This window comes from Aulostomus chinensis, chromosome 7 (genome assembly GCF_037954235.1).
Source record: "Aulostomus chinensis isolate RoL2024-O1b breed Wild chromosome 7, RoL_Achi_v1.0, whole genome shotgun sequence".
In the NCBI taxonomy this organism is placed as follows: Eukaryota; Metazoa; Chordata; class Actinopteri; order Syngnathiformes; family Aulostomidae; genus Aulostomus; species Aulostomus chinensis.
Window position 1 is genome coordinate 18749632 of NC_141326.1, and position 18128 is coordinate 18767759.

The window sequence follows — 18128 nt, forward strand, 5'->3', positions numbered from 1 at the left end:
TCCGTTGTGTAACAAAGTTTATTACATATGTCCAAACATATGTACAGCACATTTCTCATAAAGAGTGGTTTTTGTCACAAATATAAATTATTTAGACTTTCTTAAAGAACATATGATACAGGAACTGTCGCTTGCTTGACGTGGAAGAAAAGATGTGCTGGCTGCTGACTTTGACAGGTTGGCCTGGACAAACACACACCGGCTCTTTCTCTCCATCTCCCCTCAAACATCATCAGCTTACATGGTCCCTTGGTGAGTTTAGTCATTCAGAGTAGTTTCCTTAAAACACGTTTTAATACTACATCCTGCCTGCATGAGACCCCCCCCCCCCAACACACACACACACACACACACACACACACACACACACAAAGTCATTGAACAGATACACAGTATGATAATACACAGAAATAAGGCACAAAAGGAGAAGTGTAAAAAAAAAAATACCCCAATGAGGGCCAGATTTGGCACAGGAAGAGTGACCAATGGTAATAAACCATAAAAAGCAACACCATGTGTGAATAATATCACCAACCAATAGTCGATTGAAACTGGGGGAAAAGAAAAAGGGGAATTAATGAAGAATTAATGAAACTCTACCGAAGTACCGTCCCAATACTGACAGAGGAGAAATAAAGGATTGCTCTAAGTGGTAGTGTTCTGAACCTTCGCACAAGTCGGAGCTATAAATACTGCTCACAAAGCTCCTGTTTCATCAAGCTTACAATAGGAAAGTGGTTATATTGACAAACGCAGGAGGATTTATGTTGCTACATAATTACAGAGTTACTGATCATCAGTACACAGGAGAACAATGAATTTGCTAAAACCTTCTTCTGTAGAGAATGTGGAGATTTACTGGCCTCATTGTTGGCCGTTCCAATGGAGGCCACTGGTTTTTATTCACTCCATGATTGGCTACATGTGAATTATTCTTTTGAAGGTGCACATGATAACACATTCTTTTGTACTGAAGTCCTCTTGTGACATCATTTTCAAGACTTAAAGCTAAACACACACACACACACACACACACACAAAAAACCAACAACAAAATCCATGTCATGGTTCCTTTGGGAATAATCCCATACATTTACCGTTCAAAAAGGCCAAAACCTTCAGGCACTTTTAGGATTGAGATCAGTCACCGCATCCTAAATTTTCCTACGATAATAGTCCATGGGACTAAGCATCCGTGAGCATTCCTTTCAGTTATACAATGAGTGACAGATCCAGTCCAGTTAAATACAGGTGGTTGTACAAGTCTTTTTCATCAGAGGAAACAAATGTCTTCCTTTAGGGCACAAAATATTCACAGCCACAGTCACTGGCGGGAAAAGGAGCTAAAGAGTTTGCTGGAAAAGAGGGTCCATCTTGATTCCCTTTCCAACCTGTCAGCTTATGATTGGTGAGTCCACACTAGTCCAGCATGTGGCTTTGACCCTTGACATCAGCTTTATGTTTTCCTGTTGTTCCAGTTTGGGTCTACCCCCGTGTTGGGGTCTGCAGGCCGCTCCAGAGGTGACCGGGAGTCATGTGGGGACTTCTGCGCCTGCGGAGAGCGAGGGTCCAACAGTGGAGGAGGTTTGTCGGGGTGGAAAGGTCTACTGTAGTGCTCGGGCCCAGGTGGACCTGTTGGCCTGTGATCCGGCATCCTCCGGAAGTCCTGAAGAGGGCCCTCCCTTCCCTGGTGGTAGTTGGGACGGAACTCATCTGGACGCCTTCTTTTGGGGTCTGGATGCCTGAGACATCAAAGTTTATTAACACTGTGTCCAAAACAGCGGCATATGACGGCACATATGACCATCAGGTCCCATGAACTCACCTGTCGTAATAGGGTCGGTGACCCCTGTGGTCCCGGTCGTTGCTGTACTGGTCGTACGGCCTTTTGCGGGGGGAGCTATTGTTGCGGTAGCTGCCTGAGCTGCGGTACGAGTCCCCGTGTGGATGCCTGTCACTATAATGATCCTTATAGCGATCATAGGGATGATGGCGGTCTCCCTGCCAGGACTGGTTGCTGTTGCCTGGGTAACTGTACTTACGGTCCCTCTGCCAGTCGCCCCTATCTGTAATCACATGACCCAGGTTTGGTTTTTACTTAATATATGCAGAACACAATCTCTGTGAAAACAAGCTAACAGACTAAAATGATCCACACGTACCATCGTTGCCAAAGTGCCGTTTGCTGGACATGTTGTAGGATTCTCTGTGGTGTCCATGGGGGCCCGACTGCGTCGAGTGAGACGTCTGCTTGGATCCCGGCTGTGTTCCTGTAGAGTCTCGACTAGAACTAGAAGGTTCTGGTCTGAAAGCTTTTGCTCTCCCTGAAGGGTCCTCCTTCTTCTTCTGCTCCTTCTAAAAATGTCAGAAAAAGTCAGTTTGAGGGCTGTTAACATACAAGACACCACCATCATCATCATCATCATCATCATCCATGTTGGCGATAAGAGTATCTTGCCTCTTCCTCATGTGATCGTTTCTTCTGTGCCATTTTGTAAAGCTTGTGAAGCTTCCTCGCTCCGAACTCTGTAAACTTGGACACAAAGATCCAGAGGTTTCTGCAAATCAAAACGAGGTTTGTTAGCAAAGTTTATCAGATTAAATTACTTCAACGATTAAATCCAGACGTCTTGACGTGGATTTTTAGGCAGGACTGTGAAGCCCAGTCAGGGGTCAGTTGGAGAACTGGCCTCAACACTTTCTTGCTCAGTCAAAGTTTCAAAAAGACACAACTAGGTTCTGTTAGTGAAAGATAGGAAGTTCAAATGAGCACCGGAGTCCAGCAAAGTTGAGTCTAGAGAGCTTTATTATCCTCGCGAAGCACAAAGCCTGCGCGTTTCTGCAAAAGCTACCGAATATCTCCTGACAACGCATCTCCTTTTATACTATCGAAGTGGGCGTGGGGATGTGGTTCTCGCCACGTCCCCCTTTAACCTACTTTTGACATCATTACCTCATTTCTAATGGAGTCTGGTTCAGGGGTCATTCGGGGAGAAACGACTTTCTAATTGGAATCATAAAACATGCATTACTTTACCAATGGGATTGAACCCACAACTTGGACCAGTCAGGCTATAAATCTATTAGGGTCAAAAGTTCTTGCATTTAGCTTTTTAAGAAGAATACACATTCCACACCTGGCAGTGTGTCAAGTAATAAATCACGATAAGGAAAAAAAGTCACCCTTTTAATTAAAAAAGTAGTAAATCACAATAAGGAAAAAAATCACCCTTTTAATTAAAACAATTAGTAAGCCATGATAAGAAAAAAAAATTCCCCTTTAATTCAGAAATTAGATACCAGTCTCACCGTCGCCAGATTTTGACGTGTTCGGGGTCGCTGTAGGCTTTAAGGCACTCTGTGATTCGGTCTCCGATCTTCAGCAGGCATGTGCGGGTGTGCTGGAGCTGCTCCTGATCAGACAAGCCTTCGTCTGGTTTGTCCAGCTGCTTCAGGGCTTTTTTTACTGGTCTCATGCGCTCCTTACACTTGACACACACACACACACACACACACACACACACACACACACACACACACACACACACACACACACACACACGACCGTTATAAGCACCACTAGCCCGACCGTATCATCATATCGGCAAGAATTAGGCAAAACTGAGCAATGTCGTGTGTTCCAACTGCCTCGTTTGCGGATTCTGTGAGAAATACACTGACGTATACTTCAGTTGTGTATGCACCATGGGCAAATTCATTTAAGGACTTCAATAAATCTAGAAACTGTCAAGGATTCACAGCAACACTGGGAAGTCCCCTTGTTGAGTCTCTATATTCCGCTACGACATGAAAATAATATGTGGATATTCGCAAGCCACGGTACAAAATAAGTACTTCCTGTTGTTTAAGAGAGGCCAAATCATATGACCTACTTGAACTGCACGTTTTTCACCTCTGGTTGGTGTGAAATCCATCATGTTGTGTACCTTCAGCGTGTTTTGTTGAGATTCAACTGGCTAATTCTTTGCACAACAAACTCACAATACTGAAAGTCTCCTGGTCGAGTTCGTCATCCTCCTTTCCTTCGATGGGAATGGGCTCGGAGCCTGCGGTGATGTGAACGGGCCCTTGAGTTTTCTTCCCTTTGCCTCTTTTAGCCTGAAAGATAGAAACAAAAACACCTAATTAACCCGCAAATCTTTAGCAGTAGAATCACACTTGTTAAAAAAAAAAAAAAAAGGCCACAGTTCTTCTTTTATCTAAATTTGGTGTTTAACAAAGTAAAAAAGCTGGTTTTAAGGTCAGAATTGAAATACCTTCTCTTTTCTGGGCTTGGCACCCTTCTTCTCTTTATCCCCGTCTTTCTCCTTTTTAGGAGTTCCTTGTTTTTCTTTGTTCTCCTTGTTATCCTTTCTCTTTTGTCTCTTCTTGGCTGGGGATTTCTCTGCTCCATCGTCCTGCTCACACACCACAGAGAGGAGCCGGTCAGACATCAGATGATGGGGCTTGTAGGGTGGAGCCCAAAAGTCAACTCTATCACAGTACGCTTATCCAGAAATATATGGATCTCTAGACTGAAACTACATGGACATGTAAGAATTTATCTGAAGTGACAATGATTTTTATTTCAATATTTTATTTATTTATTTATTTTTGCCTTGTAAACTTTCTGAACTCAGACTGACCTTGACCTCGCCCTCCTCTGAGGGGTTGTCCGAGAGCCGAGGGGAAGAGATGTCGTTGCCCTGCTCGTCCTTGATTATCTTGTTGTCCTTTCTCACCCGGGGCTTTCTCTTCTTCACTTTGACCTTTAGAGAAAGAGGCTGGGTGAGCTGCATGAGCAGTTGGGTCATAGCTTCATGTGGAGAAAACAGCACGGGCAAATGACTCAGGGGATTAATTACAGCATACCTCATCCCCTGCTTTAGACAAGTCGGTACTGTCTTGTTCTTTTTTCAGCAGCTTGAGAAGATACTCGGCTCTGGCCTGCAGCTGTTTGGCCTGGGGCTTCTTACTGGGATCATCTGGCAGAATCTGAAGAAGGAAAATATTAAATAAGATCAGAACTTCTTTAAACCGCTGGAGCAGAGGATGGCTGGAGCAGTGGAAATGATACTGAAGAGCCAGAATTAAACCAGATCTGGACATTTCTATTATTTCAATGGCCCTCTTCATAGCAGTGCCATATGTGTATCAGTGCTAACAGGTATTCAGATTCAGAAAACTTTATTTATCCCTGTGGGGGCAGTAAAAGAAGAGGTAGAAACAGGATATTTGCCTTGTCGCCCAGTTTAAGGTCAGGATCGGTCTTGATCAGATCCCAGTTGCTGAATCCGTGCTCATAAATGCCAAGTAAGAGCTGAATGTCATCCTCCAGGTTCCAGTCCACATCAAAATGGGCTACCTTAACCCTGCATGTCAGCGTGAACCTGTGGGAGATGAGAGCACTTCAGTTGAATGAACAACACGGATACCTCAAAGCCTGCCAGCCTCCTTGTATGAGCTGTATTAGCTTACTTATTCCTCTCTGTAGGGTTGGAGGGCACTGCTTTGTGCAGAGGTTCAAACTCCTCTTCATGCTGGATTATTGACTTGGCATTGACCTGCACTCCTGAGATCTTGATGTTAATTCCTCGCCGTTTCCCCGGACCTTTAGCTGGAATCATAATACTAAGCATTATTGCCGATTGTGGAAAACATGGTTATATCATTAAGTGCTCAACACAAATTACCTTCTACTGGGTTCTCTTTGAGGTGTTCCTCATGCTCCTGCACTGCAGCCACACAGCTTGTATGAATCAATTCACCAAGTCTCTTCAGATCCGCAATGGATTTGTCCACCAGCTCTGAGTCACGGGCGATGGCTTCTAACCTGGCAACAGGAACAAAATTGCACTTTACTGCATGGTTGGACGAAGGTGCTTACAAAGAAAACAAAATTACATCACTGCTCCTGATTGGTTGTCTGCAGTGCTCTTACCTTTCAAGTGGAGATCCAAATTTCTTGTATGCCTTAATGAATCTGTTGATAGGAACACATTTTTTTGGTCTTCAGTGATGCTTCTGAAGAATCTTGACAACTCGGAGCAGACAAAACAGTCACAACTTTTACCTGCGGATCTCTGCATCAGTGAAACCCTCCACGTTATTCTTGCGAGCTCGAGGTCTGCCTCTCTTCTTTGGCTTCTTGTCATCGTCGCTGTCATCAGTCTCACTCTCGGAGCCTGAGGAATGCTGCTTGAGCTTGGAGCCCACATCACTGTCACTATCATTAGCCTGAGCCTGAAACACAGGGGTTAAAGGAACGAAACCAGTCCAGTTCAGTCCGTTGGAACTTGCTGAGGAATAAGAAAATAGCCTTGACAGTAACTGCTGTCTTTACCCGCTTGATAGAACTCCTGCTTCTGGGCAGCATGAAGAGATCCATTTCCCGCTGCTTCTCCTCTTCCTCAATTTTACGCCGCTGCTCTTCAGGGATGATATCATCCCATTCCCTCACGGTCTTCTCCTCAAATTCCGGAGCTGTCTCTTCCATGCTGGAGAAATTAGCTACCTGCAGTAACACGCACAGAGGAGGAACAAAATAAAAGATTCCAGTGGTGAAACTGAATTAGGATTCCTGATACCGAATAGATCCTCGATTGTGATTAACAATTTGACGGTACCTTAAACTGAGACAGAAGTTCGTCTGTGGCACTTTGGCCCTGGTCACTTTCTCTAGTTTCGGCCAACCTGAGGATTTCCTCAATGTCCATCTCCTACAGAGACGAAGACCTTCAGGTTTAATGCTCCAAACATGTAACATGCAGGCTTTCAATGAATGGAGCAGAATTTTGTACCTGCGGTTCTGACTCCTCTCCTTCTGCCTCTTTAAAGAGTTCTTCTGCACCAAACTTGAGGATTGCAGTGAGTTCTTCCTTATTGAATGGGTTGGAGCTGTGAGACAAAGGCAGGAATGATTTCAATTATAAATGAAATCAATCAGCAAAACAAGTAGCTACATTTCAAAGTCTTACTTGGTGTTTCCGGAGTTGCTGTCCAGCACAGTTCGACCAGTGGTGTCCATTCTCTGAATCACCAGATGGTCCAACACCATCTTCTTCTTTGCCCTCTCAATGATGTCCTCCTCAACTGTCCCTTTAGTGACCAGTCGATAGATATTCACCTATGACAGGAGAGCACCAACACATTGTTACTCTTGCTAACTATGCCGCAGGTTCATTGCTGAAATAATCTGTTTCCTCGATAGCTCACCTGTTTCTTCTGGCCGATCCTATGAGCCCTGGCTTGTGCCTGCAAGTCATTCTGAGGGTTCCAGTCAGAGTCAAAGATGACTACGGTGTCAGCTGAGGCCAAGTTTATCCCTAAACCTCCAGCTCTTGTGGACAACAAGAAGCAAAAGTCCTAGAAAAAAAAGAAAACAGACAACATTCAACAATATAGCTGGAAAATAGCACCACTGGGCATAAGACTACAACCTAACACTCTTCTCCTCGAAGGCATCATGACTATTTAACCTTTTTTCCTCTATCAACTCATCAGTGATTCGGCAAAATTCAAATAATGATCTGACTTTTTCCCCTTTATAAAAGATAGATTAAGAATCAATAGAAGAATTGATTTCCTGTGTGTACCATTACTCAGAGCTAACTGGGAAGTCGCAGGGTCTCATTTCAGATTATTTATGTGACTTGCATACTCACCAATACCGATCAGTCAGCATTTGAAGCATTTTTAATGCTGGAATCGGACAAAAATCTACCAATATTACACCTTGCATTTTTTTTGTTCCTACATTTGAAGATGTGTTCAAATATTTATTAAATCTTTACCGTCACAACAAGATTTTGTCAAGACATTTTTGTCGTGTACAAACAATTTAACAGGAGTAGGAGACCACTTGACAGTTTAGGACTTATTATAAAACCAAAGTGACACAACACTCACAGTTTGAACAAAGATTTATAGACTCAGTTACAAGAGACAAGCAGTGGCGGCGAAGTCTTACATACCTCTGAGCCTTCTGCGTTAAAGTGGTCAAGTGCTTGCTTTCGGATTTCTCCCTTAATAGATCCATCCAACCGCTAAAGAGGGTAGAGGCAGAGAGGGAATCGTCAACTTTTCAAGCTTTCCGAGACTCGTTTGCTTCATTCTGCTTAATGGGCCAAGTGTTTTAAAAGCTACGACCGATCACAACAGTGAACAAACATCAAGTCAGCAAAAATAACATTGAACTGCGGGAGTCAGGCTGGTCTTCAACAGAAAATAACTCCACGATATAAATAACCACATGAACTCTCAGCCACGCAGTGTGTGCGTGCGTGTGTGTGTGTGTGTGTGTTCACGCGTATGCAACAACACTGATACCCGACACTCATCAGAGTTAACACACTGCCCAGACACCCCAAAAGCCCCTTTGACATGAACACCAATGAAACCAACAGTAAATTCAAAAAAGTGGAGTCACTTTCTGCAGCTAATGGTCCTGCAGCTGTTTTAAAAACTTGACGGAGGGCGATTAGCATTCACACTGCCTTCAGCAAAAGTATTAGTCGATTTCACGGTGCTTTTTTTACAGGAGTGCAGCGGACCTTGTCATTTTGATCTACAGCCTAGTAACGTACCAAAGCAGGAAATTGTGCGCATCTCATTGCTTTAATTACCCCTGAAACAACCCCAAACTCATCACTTTTGAATGCTGATTTCGACGTTGTGGTTTGCATCCAAGCCGAGGCTAGAAACCTCACCTGGAACGGGTAGCGTTTCTTGGCGAGGTATTCGGCCAGAATGTCCAACATCCTGACCATCTGGGAGAAGATAAGGACTCTGTTGCCTCGTTCTCGGAGTCTGGTCAGCAGCTTGTCCAGCAGCACCAGCTTCCCGCTGCCCCTCACTAGACTCTATGTCATACAGAGAAATCCAGGAAATATTCAACATAACTGAAGCGGGAGGCTTGTCTCCCCCCCCCCCCCCCCCCCCCCCTCCATTTCTAGTCACTGCTGAGCCGAGTTATCCTGAGGTGATGCTTTGAGCTAAAAGAGGTTCACAAAGAAAAGTACCTGCAGTTGTTCCTGTTGTGTTTCAGCATCTCCGTCCTCAGGCTGTTTAATGAGGAAACTATGATTGCAGCATTTCTTCAGCTCCATGACAATGTTCAGGAAGCCGGCGGAGCTGCCTCGGGTGCCTTTGGCAAGAGCTTTGTAATTCCTTGTTAAAATCCACCTGGAAATATTGAGGAACAAATGAAGTTGACAGAAGAGAAGAGCAGGAGCTTCACACTATCGGCACGTAGGATGGAAAACAAGTTCAACAGAGACAGAAATAAGATCATACTTATAAAACTGTTTCTGCTGTGCGCTCATGTCAACACGGAGGATCTGCTCCACTTTGGCAGGCAGCGACTTTTCCACGTCTTTTTTGACACGCCGCAGGAGAAAGGGCTCAAGGACTTTGTGGAGACTCTGATAACCGTTCTCTCGTCCTTTACCGTGCTCGTCTTCAAAATCCTCCCACGAATCAAACCTGCAATACACAGCAGATATGGGCTATGTCGTTCAACTCAAACTGGGAGCGTCGTCGGTGCTTTTGTCCGCTACGTCGATGCAGCACGTACTTGTCAGGCATAAGGAAGTGCAGCAGTGACCAGAGCTCTTTGAGGGAGTTCTGCAGCGGAGTGCCGGTAATGAGGAGTCTGTGGTTCGACCTGAACTCCATCAAAGTTTTGTACAGCAGGGAGTCATCGTTCTTCAACCTGTGAGCCTCGTCCACACCCAGGAAGGCCCAGTTGATGTTCCCAAGCACCCCCTGGAGCACAATGTGAGGGCACTGTGAGCAACTGATGAATGTGGAATGAAACATTAAGGGATGCGCCGATTCGCCATCACTGATGGCACTGGCTGATGTTGAGAAAACTTGAGGTAAAAAGGTTGTATGACTGAATTTTTGCTCATTCAAAGATAGTGTGATGAACCCGAGGAAAGACCCTAAATATGATCAAATACACATTGGTGTATCCCTCAATAACAGAATACAAACTTGAATAAAAGCAAGATTTAACACCTACCTTGTCTTTAAGGAGAATTTCATACGTTGTTAATAGTGCATTGAAACGGATTCTTTTAGTTTGGTGGTTCACCCACTCATAGTCCCGGATCTATTCAGAACAGAAGCAAAGATACGAGTTATCAGAATATTTTCCGTGCACCCCCTACAGTAACTTTTTATCATCGTGTCTCTCACACACACACACACACACACGCACACACACACACACAACTAAGAATTCCCAGCCCATTTAAGATCCCAATATTATTAGGAAAAAGGGACAAAGGAAGAATCAGGAAAAATAATCCAACAACAGAGTCTCAGAATCATGATATGAAACTCTGAATATTCTTTCTGACTGTTGTAACATATGACGAGTATTTGGGCAACATGATTAATGCGTTTCATGTGTTATTCTCCTGTCTTTTTTTTTTTAATGCAAACTTTAGAAATTTCACCCAAAGGCACCCAGTATGAACCTAACTGTTGTTTGCAAAGAACACGTCTAAACTTATCTGTCAAATTATCAGGTTTCGTGAATTTAATGAACCGCGCTTGCTCTTGTGCAGACGGAGTGAAAGGACATAATTGCACCTACTGTTTTTCTGCTCATGACGTCACCAAGGTAGACTACCACATTCATGTCTGGCGCCCAGGTGTCGAACTCCCTCTGCCAGGATGTGAGCGTGGACAGAGGCACCACCAGTAGGAAGGGTCCGTACAGCTGATGCTGGTGGAACAGGTAGGACAGGAAGGAGATGGTCTGAATTGTCTTTCCCAAACCCATCTCATCAGCCAGGATAACACTGTTGCACCTGAGGAGGAGGACAACAGGAGGATGACTTCGCTTTTAGTTGTTTTTTTTTGTTTTTTTTAAATCAGTTAAGAAAATCAACACGAGCTGCTTGCTACATGTATGGATGAATCACCTGCACCAGGAGTGAGCCAACCAGTTCAGCCCATCCAGCTGGTAGTCCCTCAGCTCCAGGTTCTCGTCTCCGATGTACGACGGCTGTTTCTTAAGAGCAACAAATCTTGGCCTTTGCTTTAACACCTGAGAACACAACACGGGATAAATTAGGAGAGAAAAAATTGATACACAGTTTCATTTAAATTTACGATAACAGCTCGCGTGGATTTACCTTGCAGTCTTTTGTAGGAACGGTTTTGCTTGAGTTGCGGCTCAGAAAGCTGTCGATGCAGTGCTGAAACTTTTTTTGGACGAGCGCACCATCTTCCCAGCTGCACTCAGAATAAGGTAGGCCCATCCACTTGCAAAGGTACTCAGGCTCATTGGAGGATGGCGTTTTGTGACTATGAGCTGGAAGTAGTGTGGTAAGTAAACGTAAAAGCAGCGTTAACAAATGTTAACGACTTACTTGAAGTTTGTTTTTTGTGTTTTTTAAAGAGAACTTACATGGGAAGTCAGAGGATCCTTGTGTTTTTCCTGTTTTGGTTGCTGTTGATGATCAAACGTGTTTTAGGGGCTTAAATATAATACACTGATAGACACAAAACTATCATCTGCAGCTCTTACCGATGATGCGCTCCACAAACTGGAACTGCTTGTTTAAATCAGCAGTGAGCTCCTGCTGGCAGTTATGGAATTCGACATCCTCGGGTGATGCCTTCCTTAACCTACAGAACACAATTATGGAATATGAAAAAACAACAAAAAGAAAGTACAATTTCAAATAAAATATAAATCTAAAGCCAAATATTCTCACCATGAATTGAGTTCGTCGTTCTTCTTTTTGTAGTTGTCCATTTTCTTTAACCCCTTGACCTTTTGCTGGGTCAGAGAATCCATGCTCTCCCATGTGTTGTGGATGTAAGACCAGCCTTTCCACTTGATCAGATACTGAGTCTCCCCCTCCTCGGTCTCAGGGTCAAAGCCTTCACATGGGTCTCCGTTTTCCTCCACGGCATACACAGTCGTGGAAGCCCCTGTGGCTACGGCACCAAAATAAAGGCATCGTATTTTAGACTGTTTGAGGAGACGTTGTTGATAGTAGAGTGAGGGAGAGAGAGAAGTGTAAATGCATCACCTCCTTTTTTGCTGACCCTGGTGTCCATCACTTTCTCGATGGTTTCGCTGTCGTCGTCCTGTTGCTCTTCGCATGCGTCACCCGTCATTTCAATCAAGTCGTCGGAGTCTGTTTCAAAGTCGTGCTGATCTTCTTTATAACTGTCATGATAGAAAGGGCAGAGGTCAAAAGGGCAAACTCAGGAACCCTCTTGTTTCACAAATCAAAACAAAAAAAAACCTTTACATAGTGAAATGTACCTTTTGACTTTGGTTGCGCCCCTTCTGCGCGTCTGCCTCTTTGGAGTGTCTTCTTCATCTTCATCGTCCTCTTCCTCATCGTCATCGTCCTCTTCCTCAGCTGATGACTCAGGTTTCCTGGACTTCCTTCCTTTTTGAGACAGCTGCTTTTTGCTGGAGGATTTTGTCTGCGGTCTGTAACACATCAAGTTAAACCAAGAGAGGCAAACAACTTACTAGAGGCCATGAACCCAAGAGCTTGTTCGCTCTGTTCTACATTCTAGTCGGTTCACTTGGGGTGTAAGAATCCATCGATCTGTGCCGATGAATTCTTTAAGCGTAAATGTACTGCACGACAAATTATTTGGGGAACTCAATTTTCTTTTCTTTTTCTCCTCTTAGTAAAACATCAGATGTTGAACAGCCAGTTTTAGCAAAAGCAAATCGAGGTAGCAAAGCGATTTCATCATGGGCTGTTTATTTTTTTTGTACTTTTTTTACCCACATTACAGTAGATCGACCAAATTAATATTCATCTGTGATCCTGTAGTAAAATTAGCTTGGGCTATAAATGCTGTTGTGTGCGCGTGTCATCAGGTTATGCTCCATATTGAACTCTTTACAGTTGATAATGTCTGTGGAAAAATACCAGTAACGTGAACTGCACAACACTTTGTATCCTGCTTTAAAGCTCCGGGGAAAACTGCTGAGAACACACAGTAGCATGTAGCACACATGGAGCCTGAGTAGCAGGTAGGAGGACCTGCTGGTGGGTGCCATGCAGTGTAAGCTTGTCGCTTGCATGCTAGTGCTCCCATTATTTTGTACCCCAGCGGAGAATCTAATGTGATCACCAGCGTGTGTGTGTTTGCTTGCAAGCAATATATCTTGCAAACAAATGAATGAATTGGGTGGAGGGAGAAAATGACAAGGAACAAGTGATTAACTCTTGCGGTTGATCTGTGTTTCTGAAACACATTTAGGTGATTTGATGTTTGTATTCTGTATCCACCGCACCTCCATGGCAGCAGTGTGTGCTTCCCCAAGTGCTTTATAGGTTATTACTTGTGTTACTGACATGCACATATTCTGGGCCAGTGGTTCTCAACCCTGGGGGGGGGGGGGGTCATGAAATTCGTTCTGGTCGCAAAATGGTTAAAAACAAAAAACATTTATAGACTCAAAACTGTTTTATGCACGCTGCAGCCTGTCACACAGATGGTGGTTCGTGATTGAGAACCACTGACCTGGCATCCATATTCTCACTTTACTGTGTTAAATTGTGTCAATTATTTACATACTGAATTGTTTAGCGATTTGGACTATTATATGTGTCACGTTCAAATTATGTTTAGTTAATTTGTGAATTAATAAAAATGTTAATATTGTAAGAAATTTGATTACATGTCAAATATACTATTTCTACTGAACTAGTATAGTTCAGCAGTGTAATTAACACAAAAGTAAAGTTCAAATATGCAGCTGGACTGATAACACAACATGGAATGAGTCAGAGATGACCAGTGGGTAGCTGTCAGATGGCCAGGCCTCGCTACACTCTTACCTTCTAGCAGGAAGTCGTCTGGATCTAACTTTTTTCTCTTCCTGCTCACTGTCTGTACTGTTGGATTCCTCCTCCTCCTCCTCCTCCTCCTCCTCTTCATCATTTGAGTCATCATCTTTCCAGATATTTCTTACAACAAAGAAATGCCACAAGTTCACCCTCAAAAGGCCCATCACTGCTTTTTGACCAATTTTGATGGTAATTTTCAAGTACTGGCCGTAGGGTGATCAGGGATGAGCCACTAAAGCCACTGAGTTCTTTCAAATTTGATATGAATGAATAAATCACCTGACTGGCGGAAGCTAACTGAGCCCAAAGCCAACAGATACCCATTTACAGATGAGAATAAATTATAAGAATCACATTATGAACACAGACTGGCAACAGAATGACACAAATGGACATGTAGTGTACTGAGGAGGCCAAATAACACACACAAAAAAACAACACTAAGTGTGTGTCTCTAAATCATCAAGTTTTCCAAATATATGGTGTGCTGCTGTTGAATACCTATTTAAAAAGAAATGTTCACAAACTTCGTACTTACTCCTTTTTTTTAGCTCGGGATGTTTTTCTCTTAGGACTTTCACTCTCTGAGTCGCTGCTTCCCTGGAAAGACAAGGTCACAGTGACACCTTCAGCTAACCTCCACTAGATGGTGCTAGAGGCTTGTTGAAAAGTGCTCATTATCTACATACCCCAGCGCCGATGTTTAAGCGAGCTGGCTCCTGTCTACTGCGATTTGACCTTCTGACCCCATACACATCTGGATGTTCTTCCCACATCTGTAAGCAGACAGCAGCTACTGTCAGACAGACACTGACAACCCACACTGTTACACACATGGAAGTCTGCACCAAACCCCATCACGTCCTAACAGGAGGTTTATTTTTGTGAAGCTTAGGGCTTTTTCTCTTGTTTTTCTTGACGATGTCAGTATACATTTGAATTAATGTTAAGTCAATGCTGTATCGTTGAGGTTGTGGCGGTGGGCGCCATCACTGCAAACTATACAACCTCAATAATAAAAATAGTTGAAGAAATACTTTGCAATCAAAACTGAACATTAATATCTTGTTAAAGATATTTATTAGAAATTAGAACGTAGAAGTGGACCCTAATGAGGTGGCTGGTAAGTCTACTTTACAGAGGACATGTCCGACTTCCATTAAACTGTACTACTGCAATAAACATCTCTGTCTGAGCAAATGTTTTCTCAAATTGTTTCTTTTTCCTTCAACGCACCGTTTCTCAAGCCCCTTCTCGCATTTCTTACCTTCTCTTATATTTCACTCTACATACATGACTATCATATGTTTGGGATGTGATTTAAGCAGGGTATCTCACAACTGATTATTATAAAGGAAAAAGTGATTGACAGTTAGGAGTTGCACATTGAAGATCTAGATGACCGTTCTGGGCCACTGGCAGGATCTAGCTAGCGAAATAGCTATAAGCTGTATTTTTCTAAATGTGTCACAGATGAATTTCCATCTAAGTCCTTGAGTCCATTTGAAATAAGTTCAAGAACATTTTGCGTTGTGGAAATAATCTGGAGTATTGTGCACCAGTGATCCGGAAAATCTTAGTTTGGCAGTTAAAATTTAGGCAGTCAAAATTTAGAAAATAACCTTTTGGGAAGACAATGTATGAACTGGCTCTACAGATACTATGTTCCTCTTCTGTATCCATGTAGCCTCCTTGATTGAGGTTTGAGTTCTCTGAGTGCTTCCTAGTTTTGTCATGTTTCCAGTGTCAACTTTGCTCATACTGCTTAGAATCAGCATGCGGTGCGGATCTGGGACACAGCCAGAGTGTAGAGCATGAAAAGAGTTTGGCTGAGGTAAATCTTGCATAAGTGAGGATGCAACGATCCTTCAAGTTAAGCCCTCATAATTAGGTTTAGAGCCTGGTTACACAAACAAAGCTAATTCAATCTGCATCACTTGAGAAGAAGCACCTTAAAGCTGCTTTCGTGCAACACCACAGATAATGTAAGTAACTCTAACATCAGTTCAGTGACCTTTACCTTCTTCACATCTGCCAGACGTTCCTTCTTTCTAACTGGCTTGTCTTTGACCTCTGCTGTCGTTTGCTGTTTGGACTCTGCTGACTCGCTCTCTGACTCGGAGTGACTCTCTGACTCAGAAGAGCTGTTTGACTCAGAGTTGTGGGACCGCCTCCTCTCACTGCCCCGCTCGCTCTCTGACTGGCTCCCAGACTCCGATGCAGAGTGATTGGATTCTTCTGAAGCTGAATTGCTACAGGAACAAGAACCAACCAACCACGACATGGTGAGACGAGAGTTCGGGTGATAACTTCAAACTCACAAATGTACACAATCTCGTTGGGAAACGGGGGAAATGCACTTGATAATGGAATGAGTGATTAGTTTCTCATTACATCACACTGCATCTTTCTTACTCGGCTAAGAACCTTAGAGTAACGTCATTCTTTCTAAAAGGCACACAAATCCTCTTACATGATGTCTAAAAGGCTTAAGAGTTCACACACCTGTGTTCAGGGCTGCAGCATCACTCTCTAAGTGGTCTGATAACCCCCGGCTACTCATGATATACAAATATGGCAGTGAAGTTATCAGAAAACACGAGTGCTGCACCATTCATGGAACTGCTACGTCCATGTTCGCTTGGGGAAATTACGTAACCACCAATAAGGTGCGATTGCCATTTTGAAAATGGTACTTCATTTAACTTCTTTATGTAAGTGTATCTGAATTGAGAAAGAAAAAAATAATGACATTTTTTGTGCATATTTCTAGATAACCAAGCAGGTAGCCGATGATATCATTAGTAGTGAAGAATTACACAAAATAATTCCAATTTGACTTTTTCACCATATTGTACAGCACTAGGAAATACTCCAATAACCATACGTAAAAAAACAAAACAAACAAAAACACACTGAAAGAGTGCCAATACTTCAACTAAAGAAAATACTGACATACAAATTAACTCATGTATCATTTATCTATCATATAGTATGAGGCAAACGCGATGTTAGTATCAATGCAAACACGGACCATTTAATTGTTTAGGGTGAATAGTCCTATGAGGGACCACATTGAGATGCTAGCTTTTTGTATCCACATTTGGTAAATGTGTATCAATTTAGTATTAATGAATAAATAAATAAATAAAGTACAGAATATAAATAATTAAACTGTATATTGGGCCTGCACTGGATGAAATGTCATTAGTTTTCAGTGTATGTTTCTCTTGTCCCTCTACACATGGGGGCGCCATACCCATTCAAAATAAAATCCTGGGATCAAAGCCTCACGGGTTATATTCTAAAAGACACATGGGTTTTATGTTAATCAATGAAGACTATTCAATATCAATATAGTTCAATATCAGGTGTTTTGAGGGAAAACACTTTCACTTATCTAAATACATCTTTATGGAGCTTTTATAACTGTCATGCTAAATGTTTTCTGTGAAAAAAAAGACACGACTATGAGAACAATACTGAAAGAACAATCCAGAAGGGATTAAATAAACAGGTTGAAACTGCTGGTAAAAATAAACCCTCACAACTGTCGACACATGACCAAACTCGGAAGTGCAAGGCTCCTTCCGCTTTAAATGACGTCAAAAAATGGGTGGGACACATGACAGCATTTGAAATTACTATTGGTTGACGCGTTGCTAGGTGGGAATCCAGCCTATGGTGGCGCACTATTCTCGGTTGCCCGAGCTCTTAACTTCCTGTTCCTCCTCGTATAGTAGACTTTTGAATACAGATAAGTGAGCAAGCTGAGCAGGCAAAACAAGGGCCATTTTGAGACTAAACATAACATGTCCGTAGTGCCTTAGAGAGACATTAAAACCCCAAAACGACCAGAACAGCTGTTGGTAGCTGTGCTGCTCTCCGTTCCCACACTGGTCATGTGTCAGAGTGAGAAAGTTATACTATCAAGAACAGGGCACATTTTACTATGATTCTAAAATGGCTGCCACAAAAGCGCACAAAAAAACTACAAGTGTGATGTAATCTGCTGCAGTGTGCAGTCAATGAATAGCTCTAAGGGTCTCTAACAGTTTTCAAGAGCCATTGTCTTTATTTAGAACAATAATCTTTTGGGAACAGCCTGTATTATTAACAAATGAACAATTAATACTTTAAATTAAGCTGGTCCTGATATGTGAGAACCAAAAGCTTCAGTTTTTAATTGTGATGATGCTCTTGAATTGCATCTGAATTCCTGACATCAAGCAAATGATCTGATTTTAGTTTTCAAAACATCTTTATTGATAAAAATAAAATTAG

The 18128-nt window shown here is 42.8% G+C and overlaps 1 protein-coding gene across 2 annotated transcripts in view; it reads right to left on the bottom strand.

Annotated features, from left to right (window-relative positions):
- The window catches only part of chd2 (chromodomain helicase DNA binding protein 2), a 29083-nt gene continuing 10955 nt past the window's right edge, over window positions 1-18128 (bottom strand). The window contains exons 6-42 of one of the 2 annotated variants that reach the window (XM_086208955.1): window positions 15865-16096; window positions 14534-14620; window positions 14383-14444; window positions 13836-13964; window positions 12293-12466; window positions 12054-12193; window positions 11733-11958; window positions 11543-11643; window positions 11423-11464; window positions 11148-11326; window positions 10935-11059; window positions 10604-10820; window positions 10025-10114; window positions 9575-9765; window positions 9295-9483; window positions 9021-9183; window positions 8709-8861; window positions 7974-8045; window positions 7216-7365; window positions 6978-7126; window positions 6801-6897; window positions 6627-6719; window positions 6344-6514; window positions 6074-6243; window positions 5942-5983; window positions 5694-5833; window positions 5479-5617; window positions 5240-5390; window positions 4873-4995; window positions 4647-4769; window positions 4278-4418; window positions 4003-4119; window positions 3310-3488; window positions 2459-2558; window positions 2163-2355; window positions 1826-2066; window positions 1-1742 (exon numbers count right to left, since the gene is read on the bottom strand). In XM_086208955.1, the coding sequence (XP_086065081.1) occupies window positions 1457-1742; window positions 1826-2066; window positions 2163-2355; window positions 2459-2558; window positions 3310-3488; window positions 4003-4119; window positions 4278-4418; window positions 4647-4769; window positions 4873-4995; window positions 5240-5390; window positions 5479-5617; window positions 5694-5833; window positions 5942-5983; window positions 6074-6243; window positions 6344-6514; window positions 6627-6719; window positions 6801-6897; window positions 6978-7126; window positions 7216-7365; window positions 7974-8045; window positions 8709-8861; window positions 9021-9183; window positions 9295-9483; window positions 9575-9765; window positions 10025-10114; window positions 10604-10820; window positions 10935-11059; window positions 11148-11326; window positions 11423-11464; window positions 11543-11643; window positions 11733-11958; window positions 12054-12193; window positions 12293-12466; window positions 13836-13964; window positions 14383-14444; window positions 14534-14620; window positions 15865-16096 (5377 nt within the window). In that variant the 3' untranslated portion in view covers window positions 1-1456. The remainder of the gene's footprint in view (window positions 1743-1825; window positions 2067-2162; window positions 2356-2458; window positions 2559-3309; window positions 3489-4002; window positions 4120-4277; window positions 4419-4646; window positions 4770-4872; window positions 4996-5239; window positions 5391-5478; window positions 5618-5693; window positions 5834-5941; window positions 5984-6073; window positions 6244-6343; window positions 6515-6626; window positions 6720-6800; window positions 6898-6977; window positions 7127-7215; window positions 7366-7973; window positions 8046-8708; window positions 8862-9020; window positions 9184-9294; window positions 9484-9574; window positions 9766-10024; window positions 10115-10603; window positions 10821-10934; window positions 11060-11147; window positions 11327-11422; window positions 11465-11542; window positions 11644-11732; window positions 11959-12053; window positions 12194-12292; window positions 12467-13835; window positions 13965-14382; window positions 14445-14533; window positions 14621-15864; window positions 16097-18128) is intronic. The other variant, XM_086208956.1, reaches the window with a different exon arrangement.